The sequence below is a fragment of the Lissotriton vulgaris genome, chromosome 7, assembly GCF_964263255.1.
Source record: "Lissotriton vulgaris chromosome 7, aLisVul1.2, whole genome shotgun sequence".
Taxonomy (NCBI): Eukaryota; Metazoa; Chordata; class Amphibia; order Caudata; family Salamandridae; genus Lissotriton; species Lissotriton vulgaris.
Genome location: NC_141695.1, coordinates 1,198,610,302 through 1,198,624,812, shown reverse-complemented (window position 1 = coordinate 1,198,624,812; position 14,511 = coordinate 1,198,610,302). Strand labels below are relative to the sequence as shown.

At 48.9% G+C, this 14,511-nt stretch overlaps 1 protein-coding gene across 1 annotated transcript in view; it reads left to right on the top strand.

The window, feature by feature from the left end:
- Positions 1–1,296: 1,296 nt before the first annotated feature.
- LOC147703161 (active breakpoint cluster region-related protein-like) overlaps positions 1,297–14,511 on the top strand; it is a 372,854-nt gene continuing 359,639 nt past the window's right edge. The window contains exon 1 of the mRNA XM_086931703.1: positions 1,297–1,701. Within this exon, the coding sequence (XP_086787829.1) occupies positions 1,650–1,701 (52 nt within the window). The 5' untranslated portion in view covers positions 1,297–1,649. The remainder of the gene's footprint in view (positions 1,702–14,511) is intronic.

Sequence of the window (14,511 nt, the reverse complement as noted above, 5' to 3'; positions counted from 1 at the left end):
CAAAACAATGCATAACAGTGCAATGCAAAACCACTGGCATCCCCCCAAAGAAAGAGAACTGAGTGCAGAAAGTTTCTGGGAATAAGTTAGAACTCAGATATCTGTCCTATTGTGATAACATTGCCATAAACTGGTGTGTTTTTTGTTCATCGGTGTAACTGCCAATCTTCTCCTAATAGAAAATAAATAATTTTAACAGAAGGGTTGACAGAGCATAGAGTTTATTGTGACATGTAACTGGGTCAAAATGTATTTGGATTGCCCAAGTACTACAAGATCCTAGAAGGAGTGTGTTAATTTCCACGCTTTTCTGTGAAGTTTCACCAAAATGTTATGCTATGTTAGTTTAATTCAGAGGTCTTCAAACGTTATTTCTCTGAGCCCCCCTAAACAAAATGTTTTGAAGTTTGGCCCCCCTCCAAAACTTTATGGCAAGGATTTGGGGAGCGGGAGGGGAGGGATGATCACAGGGGGTGGGGATCATGAAAACATTTATGGGATGCTCTTTTTGTAGCTATAAACCACACTAAATGTGAGAGTTATAAAAATGCAACAGAATCAAATACGAACAGAATTTATCAAAAATGCTACTGTCCATAATTGGGGTGCTGTGGTCTCCAATGCACCCCACTTGCTGCACTAATTATGGCTGTAGTCCTGAGTACCAGGCTATCGCCTCATCTTTCACTCCTTCCCCACCAAGTCTGACCATCACTTCAATCTCAAAACAAGTCCAGTCTCTTTCAGAACGAGAATGAGTTACTGCATGCTGGCCCTCTTTTTTGCACCAAGGGTGTCATCTGCCCTAATGCTAGCAAGGAAAATGAGCCCCAATGCCCACTTTTTATTGTAAACCATTCAGTATTGTGAAGCAGTGGGTCCCAGGGTAAAAGTGTCACTGGAACTATTTCACTAATAATAGGTACTGCCATGCTGCCGCCTCTGACATTTGTTAACAACATGGGTTCCCATCTCATATCATCCCTCTCCCTCCCATCTCTCATCATGCTGCTCCCCCCATCTCTGAGCATCCCTCTCATCTCACTGATTCCCCAATCAAGGTGTCTCCTCTACACTTTTCCCCTCCCTTGTGCATTTGCTCCAAGGCTCAAAGAAAGACTGACACAGCTGCATTAAAAAGTATGAAGAACATTTGCTTTAAGGTGTTTTGGCGAACTCCCGCGTGCAGGCTGTTTATGCTTCAGAGGCCCTCACAAAGGCAGGGCAAGGCGTGGGGGCCCTGTGGGTAGGGTGGGGGCCCTGGGGGTAGGGTGGGGGCCCAGGTCACTCGTCGCCTCTGCAGAGTTGGCGCGAGGCTGAGTTTCGCTTCGGGTCTCTCTCTCGGGCGATAGACAGATATGGCGAGAGGAAGGAACTGTGGTGGAGGCTGCGGCGAGCGGGCGGGTAGAGCTGGGAACCAGGCCTGACGCATCCGTTGACTTGCATCACACACCCGAGGCGGCAGGGACCGGCGTTCCGATCTCCGCGGCTGGGACCTTGGCTGGGGCACCCTGCGCCGCCCGCACCGCCCGAGACCCCAATGGTGTAGCGCCTCGCGGGAGCTAGAGGAGCTGAACCCGTCCCCTCACTGCCTCCTCGCGCACCGGGGCAGTGAAGTCCAGCGGCGGAGGGCTCCTTGAACTGACGCGATGGACCTCTTCTTCGAGGCGGTGGAGTATCTCCAGGAGAACCGAGCTGGAGGTAAGGCCGCGGCGGGGCACTCACCTGTCCGGAGGGGGCCCCCAGTCAAGACAGACTCCTTATGACGAATAAAACCACGCAGCTCCCTCAAATGTTGCTGATGCTTAGTTTTCCACGGCTCTAAATGTATCCTCCGGTATAATGAGTAATTGTGAAACCCACGGGGCCTCATTTATGAAGGCACGCCACTGGTACGTCACTTTTCCCATTTTAAAAGTGACGCACCAGCTGCGCAAAATCTTCATAAATAAGGCCAACGGTCATTACGTGGGCACGGTTGTCATGTTGCTGAGTTAGAGTTAGGAAGCTGTAGGCGACCTGGCAGAGTAAGCAAAAGAGATGACTCTCTTGGGGCTACTGTGAATCCCTATTCAGCTATATATATTTTGTTTACACATCTATAGTACACGTTCAATCACAGAAAACGCATACACATCACAGAAAACACATACACATTCCTGTATGAACCCAAAAGAATCAACCATAATACACACAAGGATATGGAACTCAAAAATCCATACCATAAAACTCCTTTTTGGGACATGGTTATATCCAAGGAACCTCCCTATCTACAATAGTATCATGTAGTAATGGACTGATGAATTGCTATTGAGTGATTCCTTTTGGAGTAACCGTGTTGTGATGTTTTGATTGTTTACAGTTAATTTGTCTCTCAGGGTTTTTTTTAATCTGTTTATCATCGTTTTGAAGTATTGTATAATCATGTTTTTACCCTAAAAAGATTTTTTTCATTGAAATATTATACACTAATAGACAAATGATTTATGGTATGGATTTTTGAGTTCCTTATCTTTGTGTGTATTTTGGTTGTTTCTTTTGGGTTCATACAGGAATGTGTATATGTTTTCTGTGATTGTTTGAACGTGTACTATAGACGTGTAAACAAAATATAGATAGCTGAATAGAGATTCGCAGTAGCCCCAAGAGAGTATTCTCTTTTTCTTACCTGTGTTACCCTGTCTCTTCGCTAGTGGGATCGTTCCCTTTCTCTTATTTATTGGCGACCTAGCAGAGCCATGGGTTGTTATGTTCACAAATAATTGTTAAATACGTTATAAAGGTGAAAATGGACTTACATTTAATTGAGAACAACCATGCGCCTTGAGACCTTTTTGGTGATCCGTGCGCTATACAAGAGCCTATGACTATGACTATGACTATGCGTAGAGCGCATACCACAATAACGGAATCCTTAAATGAAAGAATTCAAGGGTACTCGACATAAACTACTGCATATATCAACTTTGAAAGGCTGAAAGGCTGAGTGAGCCCGCCTGGACTCGTCTCGACACACGCATTCGTGTATTGTTGTACAGCAGGTGCTTGCATGACCAGGCACACGCATTAGAAGGGAGGTAGTCTCACGACTTTTAAATCCAAAAAGCGCTTTATTTTACAATACATTCCCCCAAAATCGCTCCCTCTTCATTACAAGTGATTGGAGGAAATGCATTCCCCTGGTTTATTTTATAACGCTCCCTCCTTCCATTTGTTGGCTTGTATACAGGCGCATGAACCAAGTGAGCTGTGGTAACGGGCTTCCCCTGGCGGGACAGAGGAGGGGCACTGGGCGCTTCCTCTCTCTTGAGTGATGCCCGATAAAGTCTGTGGTGAGTCTCGTGTTTGAGTGTCCCACGGTCAGCTGTTTCCGGCCCGTTGGTGAGGGCACCGATATGATCGACAGTCACAGGAACATTCGCGGGTAAAGGAGTTATAACGGCTGGCGGCGCGTGACACGCAGACCCGGCCTACCCAACCAACGTACCAGGGGCGGCTCTAGGCTCATGGCGGCCCTGGGCAGGGAGTGTAGGTAGGGGGCCCCCGGAGCAACGCAAGCGCGGAGGCCAGTGAAGAGAGGGTTGGGGGGTGGGGGGGGTCAGGGTGTTTGGAAGTGGAACAGAACCAAATCCCTGCCAGGGGCAGCCACGCAAATGTGTATCCATCCTCAGAGGATTATTATATTAAGGATATATATTGGCGTGGCGGCACCTGGGGTTTGGCGGCCCTGTGCAGGTGCACAGCTTGCACATGCCATTATTAGGACTGAGCTGCATTTTTAATTCAATCCACTACAACATACTACACATCAAGTAACCACAGCCTCACTAAAGCAATAACATGCCTAAAACTACCCCTTCCTTATGCCTCGCCAAAGTGGGAACAGTGCTCAAAAACCCAGTCATACCCCATAACATCCTTTCTCCATCTTCCACCCCCCTCACGAACCATAAACATCTCAAAACTAACGCTGCCTTCGCCTGCAGATAAACCCTAAGCTTCAGACCCTTCCTGGCCCGGTCTGGTGGCTCAGTGGGCTAATGCTTCCGATTTAGGGGGCCTGTGTTTGACCTCATGGTCAAAGGTTCAAATCCCAGGTGCACTCATCCTTCAGAGTTCGATAAAATGAGTACCATTGAGTTGGGTAACAATAAACATCTATTCAGCAGCCAAGATACCCTTCTGGTTGAAAGCCCTCCCCCTTAAAAGTGGATATATATCTCTACCTCACTCACCAGCCCCCAAGGTACCAGTAACACTCTAAAAGGTATATTCCTGAATCACCACAAAAATACACTGCAAATCAGCGTACACCTCAGCCATAACTTCTCATTGTCTTCTATGGGGCCTTTCCATCGATCTTTTAGAGCTGCGAATTGGTCTGGGGCATTGGTTATTAGGAATTGGTATAGGGTTGAAATAATTCCTTGATCCAATAGACCAAGCGTTTTATTCCGACAGGTTAGTGGGAGTAGGCTGGTAGAACGTCAAAGCATGGCACAGTTGTAGTAGGTATTTATAGAACTACGACATGTGGAGCATCTCTTGCTGTTTATACCCCACCATATCGCCTCATGTCTGCTGCTGGTGAGTCCCAAAGAGCAGCCACGCGGGTGGGTATCTGCATATTTTGCGGCCCATCGCACCAGAAAATGTTCTGCAATCTGTGTGATCATTTTATTAACAAACGGGCTCTCAAAACAACCAGCATCAAAAACACTAAAAAATAACCCATCATAACAAGGAAGCTATTAACTCCAAGAGTTCATCCAGTGGCCTCATATTCTTGAGGCATCACCACGATTTTCATCTTTTAATTGTTGTGATATCCTTTATGGGCAAACCCAAATTAGCTGCTTCTGTGGCCATCCCAACCCTGAATGACCATAACCTTCAGCTTTCCCACCCAGTAAAGATAATGTCTTCCTTAACTCTACCAAAAGATTGTATACCTTCACCCTAGAGGCATTAGCCTGTCAGAAAAACTTGTCAAACGTTGTCCCCGCGACCTCTACCCCCTGCCCTTCCAAAAATTCCTGCCAAGCAGTCCCAAGACATACAGCTCTATTCTATACTCTGTTCAAGCACACCCACCATCCTCTGCCACTCTGGTCTGTCTTAGACTGCTGCAACTGAATTCTCACACTGTCATTTTTCATTTTCCACTTACACCTGCCTGCTGCACAAGCCCAAGCAGTCATTTGACCTAAGCACCTCTGACATACACAGGCGCCTGTCCTAGAAAAGACCATTTGCACCTTCTGCACTGCCTTCTCCTCTGAGAAGTACTTGGAAACACCATGAAATACTCCAAATAATGATGACCTACCTGCAAGTCCGCACTCACTGCCAAAGCATTCGGAACCCTCTGATGCTGCAGAACGGCTCCTGACTTGGCAAAACACATTCTCCTACAAAAGGTTCTACCAGCCCTAAGCACTCTACATGCAAAATGTAGGTATCCCAAGAACTTTTGCATCTTATGCACCACCCAACAGCTCTCCCAAACAACCTCTACCATGAAAACAATGATCTCCTGAACCTTTTTCCTCACCTGTATTTCAACTACGCTAAGTTCAATGTAAAAAAACAAAAACAAAGTGGCTCATGACCCCTCCGCCTTCTCCAGTGCCAGCAGAACCCCAAACTGTCCAGTCAATTCCTGAATGATGCCCAGAACCCTCAGAGACCCCCCCCCCGATAAAAAAATGGTGAAACATTTTGAAGGCAGTTGCAAAATCTAATAAACAGATAAAAAAGATCAATATATTGTGTCACAAACCAGAAGCAGAGAAAATGAGGCGATGTAAATGTAAATGTAAAAAGTTCTTATATAGCGCGGCCTTCACTCCAGGGAGCATCTTGGCGCTTTAGAAAGGATAAGCGGAAAGTGAGGAGTCTAACTGATGGTGAGAAGGATCTGCGTAATCAAATTAGATTCTTGCACGTGATGTCGGGTAGGTTGTAAATCCATGTTTTTAAGGTCTTTCTGAAATCTGTTTCTGGTCCAATTTGACGGAGGAATGATGGGAAGAAGTTCCAGGCTTTGGAGCCCAAGACTCCCAAGGCCTTTCCTCCTTTTGATTTTAGTCGGAATTTAGGGATGTAAGGAGGTTAGCTTTTTGAGATCTCAGATTTCGCGAGGGGGTGTAGTGTCTAAACATACTCTGAATATAGCTGGGTCCTTTTCCTTGGAAGGCCCTAAAGGTGGTCAGGAGGACTTTGAAAAGGATCCGTTTATGGATCGGCAGCCAATGTAATATATCCATTGCTGCTGTAGCTGAGGATCTTCTGTTCCACCCTAACACCAGTCTAGCCGCTGCATGTTGAACCATTTGCAGTTTATGGCAGACCATCTTATTTGTCCCTGCATATAGGCAGTTGCAGTAGTCAAGGCGTGATGTTATAAGTGCAACTGCAGCCATTTTCCGTGCCAGGAGTGGTATAGGTCAAATAATTTTCTGAGCCCTTTTATGATGCCAAAACATGTTCCTGCCACTGCTTGACTTTTAAAAGTCAGAGTGGAAGTAAATTTTATCCCTAGATTTCGGGCTGACAAAATAGTGTTTGGGGGGACGGTAGCGTCCTCCGGCCACCGTAGTGAGGGGTTAAACAGATTCCCCTTTCCATATGGCACGATCTCTGTTTTCCCTGAATTGTATTTGAGATGATTCGCGCTCATCCATTGGAATGTATCTTTAAGGCAGTTTTTGAGCTTCCTTTCAGCCTCACCGGTGTCGTCCTCCATCACAAGGATAAGCTGCGTATCATCCGCATACGAAATGGTGTTAATGTTAAAAGATGATATAAGAGAATTGTTTTAGATATTTGCTTCAAAACAGAGGATACATAGGACATCAATTAGAGTATGGTAGATGTCCCAACTGTTCACCAGACCAGTGCAGGGATGTTCTCTGCTAACATGTTGGAAATCGCCTGCCTTGCCTAGAGATGTCTAGCTAGCAGGGTTCTCTGTGCCTTCAGCTAAATCACCTATATGGCGGCCCTATGGAAGAGACTGAAAGTTTGATGAGCAGGGGCCACCTTTAATGTGCTCACCCAGAAACGTTTTTCTTTTATTTTAGGTTCGTTAAGTGGGAGCTTGTTATGGGGGCGTGGCCAAGATCGCTGACAAGACAGATGTGCCTTGTAAAGCCTCACACTGACTGCTCACCCGAAAACATCCTGTATACTTTATAAATCCCCCTCTGGACTCAGGGGGCTAGCGGCAAAACCTCTGATATCTCCCAGGGCAGGGTTGAGACCTGAAGGCTCAAAGCCACAGCACTGAGTACACGGTACACAATCACAGCCTAATGTGAGTTGCAGCCACGTGCTCGAACACACCAGTACTCAGTGATGAGAGAGGTGGCAGCGGCCCTGACCATCTACCAGTGGCTCTGGTTGCCACTGGATTCCCTCTCTCCGAGTGCCACCTCACCCTATGTGAGGTGGTGCCCCCCCCCCATCAATACTGGATGGTGGGACTGTATGTGAAGTGAAAGAAGGGTGGGCGGGAGGAGCACTGCCCAGCTCTACACCTCCCTGATACACTGGCCCGGGAGCCTCCATTAGAACCTCTGGCAGTATGAGTTCACAGCAGCAGAAATCTGCTGGGCTTTGCAGTTGAGGACCCAAGGGCATCACGGCCTGCCTACAACATAGGCAGTGAGGGCCTCATGAACCAGCTGCCTGGGGCCCTACAGTGTGACTTGTACTGGATGGCCTGATCTCCTTTACCCCATTCACCCCTATGCGAACACACTGACTGTGGTGTGGGTGTGGTGTGGAAGCAGTGGGTTGTGCTAGGAGGAGCAGGGTATAGGCACTCTCCAACTTCCGTTCTTCTAAGGTGCCACTCAGTTGGCCCTAACCATTCATACATGGGGGATCAGGTGTGCACTGGTGCTTGGATATCATTACAGCCCCCCCTCCATTGCTCTGTCACACCCTGGAGGCATGTAAACATTGGGGCCCACCGGGCTGGAAGTATTGCATGCTTCACACTAATTAAGAAATAGGAAGAGAAGAACGGAATCCACACTAGCAGGCATGGTTCCCTCCATGCTGGGCATGCAGTCTAACATTAAGGCCCTTCAGGTGGAGGTTTCTTCACTGCGGTCCAAGTCAAGTCAAGTCAAGTGATTTATATAGCGCGCTACATACCCATAGGGTCTCAAGGCGCTTGAGGAAGGGTGGGGAATTACTTGTCGAATATCCAAGTTTTAAGTTGTTTTCTGAATGCTAGGTGGTTCTGAGAGAGGCGAAGGTGGGTGGAAAGAGAGTTCCAAGTTTTAGCTGCCAGGTAGGAGAAGGATCTACCTCCCATGGTGGTTTTGTTGATGCGAGGTACAGTGGCAAGGGCTTGATTCGAGGATCGTAGCTGACGGGGGGGGGGGGGTGTAGAAAGACAGTCGTGTGTTGAGGCATTCGGGTCCAAGTTCGTAAAGTGCTTTGTGTGCGTGGGTTAGGAGGCGGAAAGTAATCCTCTTATTTACGGGGAGCCAGTGGAGGTTTTTCAGGTGACCAGAGATGTGTTCCTTATGCGGGATGTCTAGTATGAGCCTGGCTGAAGCGTTCTGGATGCGTTGGAGTTTTTTCTGGAGTTTTGCGGTGGTACCGGCGTATAGGGTGTTACCGTAGTCAAGGCGGCTCGTGACCAGTGCGTGGGTGACCGTTTTTCTAGTTTCGGTGGGGATCCAGCGAAATGTTTTTTTGAGCATGCGAAGAATGTTGAAGCAAAATGATGAAACGGCGTTGACTTGTCTGGTCATCGAGAGTGAGGAGTCCAGGATGACGCCCAGGTTCCGTGCGTGGTCCGTCGGGATGGGTGCTTTTCCAAGGGCCTCTAGCCACCAAGAGTCATCCCAGGCGGAGGGGGAGGTGCCTAAGATGAGGACTTCTGTTTTGTCTGAGTTCAATTTCAGACGGCTGTGCTTCATCCACTCGGCTACTTCTTTCATTCCTTCGTGTAAGTTGGTTTTGGCGGTGTTAGGGTCTTTGGTGAGAGAGAGGATCAGTTGAGTGTCGTCAGCGTAGGAGATGATGTTGAGATTGTGTTGGCGAGCGATGGTCGCAAGGGGGCTCATGTATACGTTGAAGAGGGTGGGGCTGAGTGAAGATCCTTGTGGTACACCGCAGATGACTTCAGAGGCCTCTGACATGAATGGTGGGAAGCGGACTCTCTGGGTTCTTCCGGTAAGGAACGAGGTGATCCATTCCAGTGCTTTTCCTTGGATTCCGACGTTTCTGAGGCGCTGTAGAAGGGTGCTGTGGCAGACTGTGTCGAAGGCAGCGGAGAGGTCGAGGAGGATGAGGGCGACTGTGTCTCCATTGTCCAGTAGAGTTCGAATGTCGTCAGTTGCTGTGATAAGTGCGGTCTCAGTGCTGTGTTTGGCTCGGAAGCCGGATTGTGAGGAGTCGAGGGATTTGTTGGTTTCGAGGAAGGTGGCAAGCTGGTTGTTGACAGATTTCTCGATGACTTTGGCCGGGAATGGAAGAAGCGAGATGGGGCGGTAGTTTTTGAGTTTGGTGGGGTCAGCTGTGGGTTTTTTCAGAAGGGCGCTGAGTTCTGCGTGTTTTCAGCTTTCCGGGAAGGTGGCGGAATTGAGGGAGCAGTTGATGACATCTCGGAGGTGTGGTGCTATGATGGAGTCTGCTTTGTTGAAGATGTGGTGAGGGCATGGGTCAGTTGGGGATCCTGAGTGGATGGAGTTCATCAGGCGGATGGTGTCCTCAGTGGAGATTGGGTTCCAGTCATTAAGGATGTTCAAGGGGGGGTGAAGGTCCTGCAGAAGGTTGGGTGGGTTGCTCTCCGGGTCGGTTGTCGAAGCTGTTGTGGATGTCTGCGATTTTGTTGTGGAAGAAGGTAGCTAGGGAGTCGCAGAGGGCTTGGGAGGGGGTGATGTCATTGGAGTTGGCTGATGGGTTGGTAAATTCTTTGACGATGTTGAATAATTCCTTGCTGTTGTGGGAGTTGTTGTCTAGTCAGTCTTTGAATGCGGCTTTCTTGGCAGACCGGATTAGTTGGTGGTGTATGCGGGTGGCGTTTTTGAAGGCGTCCCTGGTGCTGGTGTTTGGGTCTTTTTTCCAGGCCTTCTCGAGGGAGCGACAGAGTTTCTTCGATTTCTTAAGATCATCGTTGAACCAGGAGGCGTTTTTGCTGCCTAGTTTGATTTGACGTTTTTTCAACGGTGCTAGGATGTCGGCGCTGTTGGATAGCCATTGGGTGAGGTTAATGGCTGCTTGGTCGGGGTTTGTGGAGTGGGCGGGGGGGTTTAGAAGAAGCGATGAGGAGATGTGGTCGATGGTGATTTTGTTCCAATTTCTTCGCAGGGTGGATTGAGGAAGGTTGTGGATTGTGGTCTTATTGTAGATAAAGTGAACGCATCTGTGGTCCGTCCAATGGAGAGCTGTGGTGTGACTGAACGAGACATGTTTGCTGGAGGTGAAGATAGGGTCGAGTGTGTGACCTGCAATGTGGGTGGGGGTAGTTGTTTGAGTCCGAGGTTGGCGAGATTGTCCAGAAGGGTGGTGGCGCTGCTGTCATTGCTCTTATCCAGGTGAAAATTGAGGGCTCCCAATAGAATGTAGTCCTCGGAGGGGAGGGCGTGTGTGGTGATAAAGTCAGTGATGTCGTCACTGAATTGTGCACGGGGACCTGGGGGCCGGTAGAGGAGGGTGCCTCTGAGTGTGGTCTTGGGGTCGGTGTGAATCTGGAAGTGGAGGTGTTTGGCGCTGGCAAGGTTGACGTCTGAGCTGGTTGAGATGCGGATGTTTTCTTATGGACGATAGCGATGCCTCCTCCTGTTTGCTTGATGCGGTCCTTACGGATGATCTTGTATCCTTCCGGGATGGCAATGGTGATGTCTGGGGATGAAGAGGCATTCATCCATGTTTCTGTTAGGAAGGCGACGTCCGGAGAGATGGTGTCTAGTAGATTCCAGAGGTCGATGGCGTGTCTGTGGACCGAGCGGGTGTTGAGCAGGATGCATTTTAGGTGGTTGGTGTCAGGTCTCTGTTTGGTGTTGGTGGATGAGGAGTTGGTTTTGGTGCCGTCGAACTTGCAGGAGTTGCATGAGAAGGGTCCATGGGTGTCTCCAGGAGCGGCTTGGACGCAGTTGGGGGAGCGGCCGGGGTTAAGGGCTAGGAGGGTGGTGGCATCGTAAGTGATGCGAGTGGGCTGGGCATTGCGGGAACCAGGGGGTCTGGCGCTGGGCGCGGTCCAGGCGCGGACGGGCGTAGATGGGCTTACCTCTGGCGCACCTTCGGCGCGGCCGTAGTGCGTGGACGCTGCGCGTTGGGACATCTGACATAAATGGGGAGTGGAGGGGGGCGGAGCGTGGGAGGGTCAACTGGGAGGCGGGATCTAGGTGCAGGGAGGGTCTGCAAGGGGTCCTAACAAAATGGCTGCACAGTAAACAAACAGATCAGCAAAGCTCCGACAACAATTTCGAGGTGCACAACAATAAAAGCGCTAGCAGAAACAAATGCGAGGCAGGTAGCGTTATTGAGCGCTGCGCGAAATAATTAATTAAAGCACTTGCAGAGGCACTAAAGCGCACAGGTCACGAGCGCTGCACAGAGTCAATTATAAGAATAGTGCCTGGAGTACAACTGAGCACAGGACACGAGCGCTGAACAGAATCAATTAAAATTAAAGTGCCAGGAGTCCAAATGAGCACCGTTCTCGAGTGCTGCACAATACCAGTGATACCAGCAGGAGGGGGAGGTGAGGGGAGCGGCCGCTCCTACGAGGAGCAGGACGGTCACCGGTTCCAGGGCCAAGGAAGCTAAGAGCTGGTCCCACCGCAATAATATTTGTGTAGTGGGCCTACCATAGGGAATGGAAGGCCAGGACATGGAACAATAACAGTCCTAGGTGGCAAGTGATCTACCTTCTTCTCGGTGGAGAGGGAACACAGAGTGCCCGGCTGGACCCCTATGATGGGGGCCCAGGCTGGTAGTTATGCGCCTATTCAACTATCGAGACTGAGATCACAAACTATAAGTTGCCAGAACCAAAAGCCTCTGGAAAATAGACAACAGCTCAGTTAACATACACACAGATTACACGGCAGACATATGAAACTCAGGGGCTATAATCAGAAACTCTGCAACATGGGAGTTCGATACTCCCTCATGTTCCAGGCCAAATTGATAGTCATAGACTCTGGAAACAAGCTCTTCTTTATGTCTCCCTGGCAACCTTAGCCCACAGGATGGACCCTGATTGGCGCTGCAGGAGATCGGAAGAACAGTAACACAAGGGTTCCAAGGGCAGACCTAAGTACGAACAGGGGGTGAGAGAACAAGCAATGATGGTGGTGCAACCACTGGCCCTTCCAGTCATGCATTGGACTCTCTGGAAAGGGAGCTACACTCTGCCCTAGAGAATATCCCACTGGATTTATGATTGGGACGTGAACTTACTCCGAAGACGGCGGATCAAGTAATATGAACTTTGACACTATAAACTTTATTCCTTCCTGTCTCCCCGGGGGTCACCACCAGAGGGATAGGGAGGGGAGGGGGGGCAGACCTAATGGGATGATGACCCAGGTGAGGAAGAGAATGGGAGTGGGGCCCAAGATATCACAATGGATAGGCCTCCTAAACACTGAGCTGGCCCCCTGGGTACGCACAGGCAAAGACATCTCTGAAGTTTTCTGTGTTGTTAATGGCACCAGGCAAGGAGGCCTGCTCTTAAAACCTATTCGCTCTAGTGATCGAAGCTTTGGCAGGGCTATTTTGATAATGGGGACCGCAGTTGGGGATACTGAGCTGCAATGTATGGGAGCCTGTCTTACTCTATACGGACAATGCGTTGATATACCTGTGGAATGTACACAGAAATCTACACAGGTAATGAACAACCTGGACGAACTTGGAATGATCTCCATCCATAAGCTAAACTGGGCAGAGACATGCCTTTTTCCCCTACAGCAATTGTCAAACCATGAACACGGAGCCCTCACAGGCACAGGACCGGTGTGGAGGCTAGACACTCTTAAAAATCTGGGCGCTAACGTATACCATTCAGACGAGGACCTTGTTCAGGTAACCTTGGAAGGGTGGTGGCAGGCGTGCACCACTCCATACCTTTCTGGAGCTCTCTCTCAATATCCCCAATGGGTAGAGTAACTTAGGACAGTATAGGGGCCAGATCAGACGTAACCTACAACATCCCGGCACTGAAGCTGCTGTGTAGTCATGGAAATGACAGAAGGGCTGTCCCAGGGCTATACTGGTTGCTATTGGAACCCTGTGTTGTACCCCTGACTGCCTTGAGAATCAAATTAAGCCCCTCTAATTTGACAAGACCTTACAGACAGTTAACTGACCTCCAAACTGGAACAAGTGCAAAGAGTGTCCAGAAACCCCTGCTTGAATTACCCCCAATTAAATTACCTACACCAGATATGTCTTACCTCCAACCGTGTCCACTGCATGTTCCCTGGGGTGCCTCCGAAATGCCCAAAATGTACATGCCAGGAGCAGACTTTTGCCACATGATATGGGCCTGCCCAGAGATTGGGCAAGTTTGGTCAGTGGCTGTGACCACATTGTCAGAAATTATAGGTCGATCCTTCAGTAGACCCCCTAACATGTCTACTGGGGATATTACTTTGTTCATGTAAGAACAAGTACACCACAAAATGTATAGACTTAACCTATGTCCTACTCAAACTACATACAGCAATGTAGTGGAAATGTCTGGATGCACCACTGTAGGAGAGTAGGGTCTGCTATCCTATGGTCACCCCAATTTTTGCTTTTTGCTTCACTGGTTTTCGACTTACTTACTGAGGCTGTGGGCCTGCTAATCAGACCCCCAGCCTGCTGTTCTCTCTCTAAATTTATAATACATGTGCTATAGGTACATACCACAATTGGAAATGGACTCCTTGTCAGCCCCTGTACCATGCACTATAGGTGCTCAGGGCATAGGTGCCACCAAGGCCTACCAGGGGCTGAAGCATAGCTTTTGCCACCCCTGGCTGGTTCTTAAATTGACACAACTGGCTGATCACTCAGCTGGGGCAAGTGGGTGTAATCACCCCTTGCTTAGATATGGTATACCTATATCTAAACCTATATCTGGACACATATATAGCCTGTAAGCCACTCCTATGGAAGGCCTCATCAATCCTGGAGGCAGAGTGCGTGGTTTTATGTGAGATGGAGCTTTGGCATGAGCTGAGCCTGTCTGCAGCTGTCGGGAACAACTCCCTAAGCTGATCCGGGATAATGCCATACCATATACTCTTAAGCGCATTATAATCCTCGCGGTTATATAGCAACTTTGGTTTGGCTTTATCAAAACATGTCGTGTAAGGTGTCATACGAATTGGAATACTACCCCCTCGCCAGTTCTGGCGACGGGGGTAGCATTCCACCCTTCTAGAGGGAGAAGACATGTTACTTTACTGAAACGCGGTTGATTTAAAATGAGCCTCAGATCCACAAAATGGATGCCCCTGCCACAGACACGGGTCTGGCCTCCTGCTG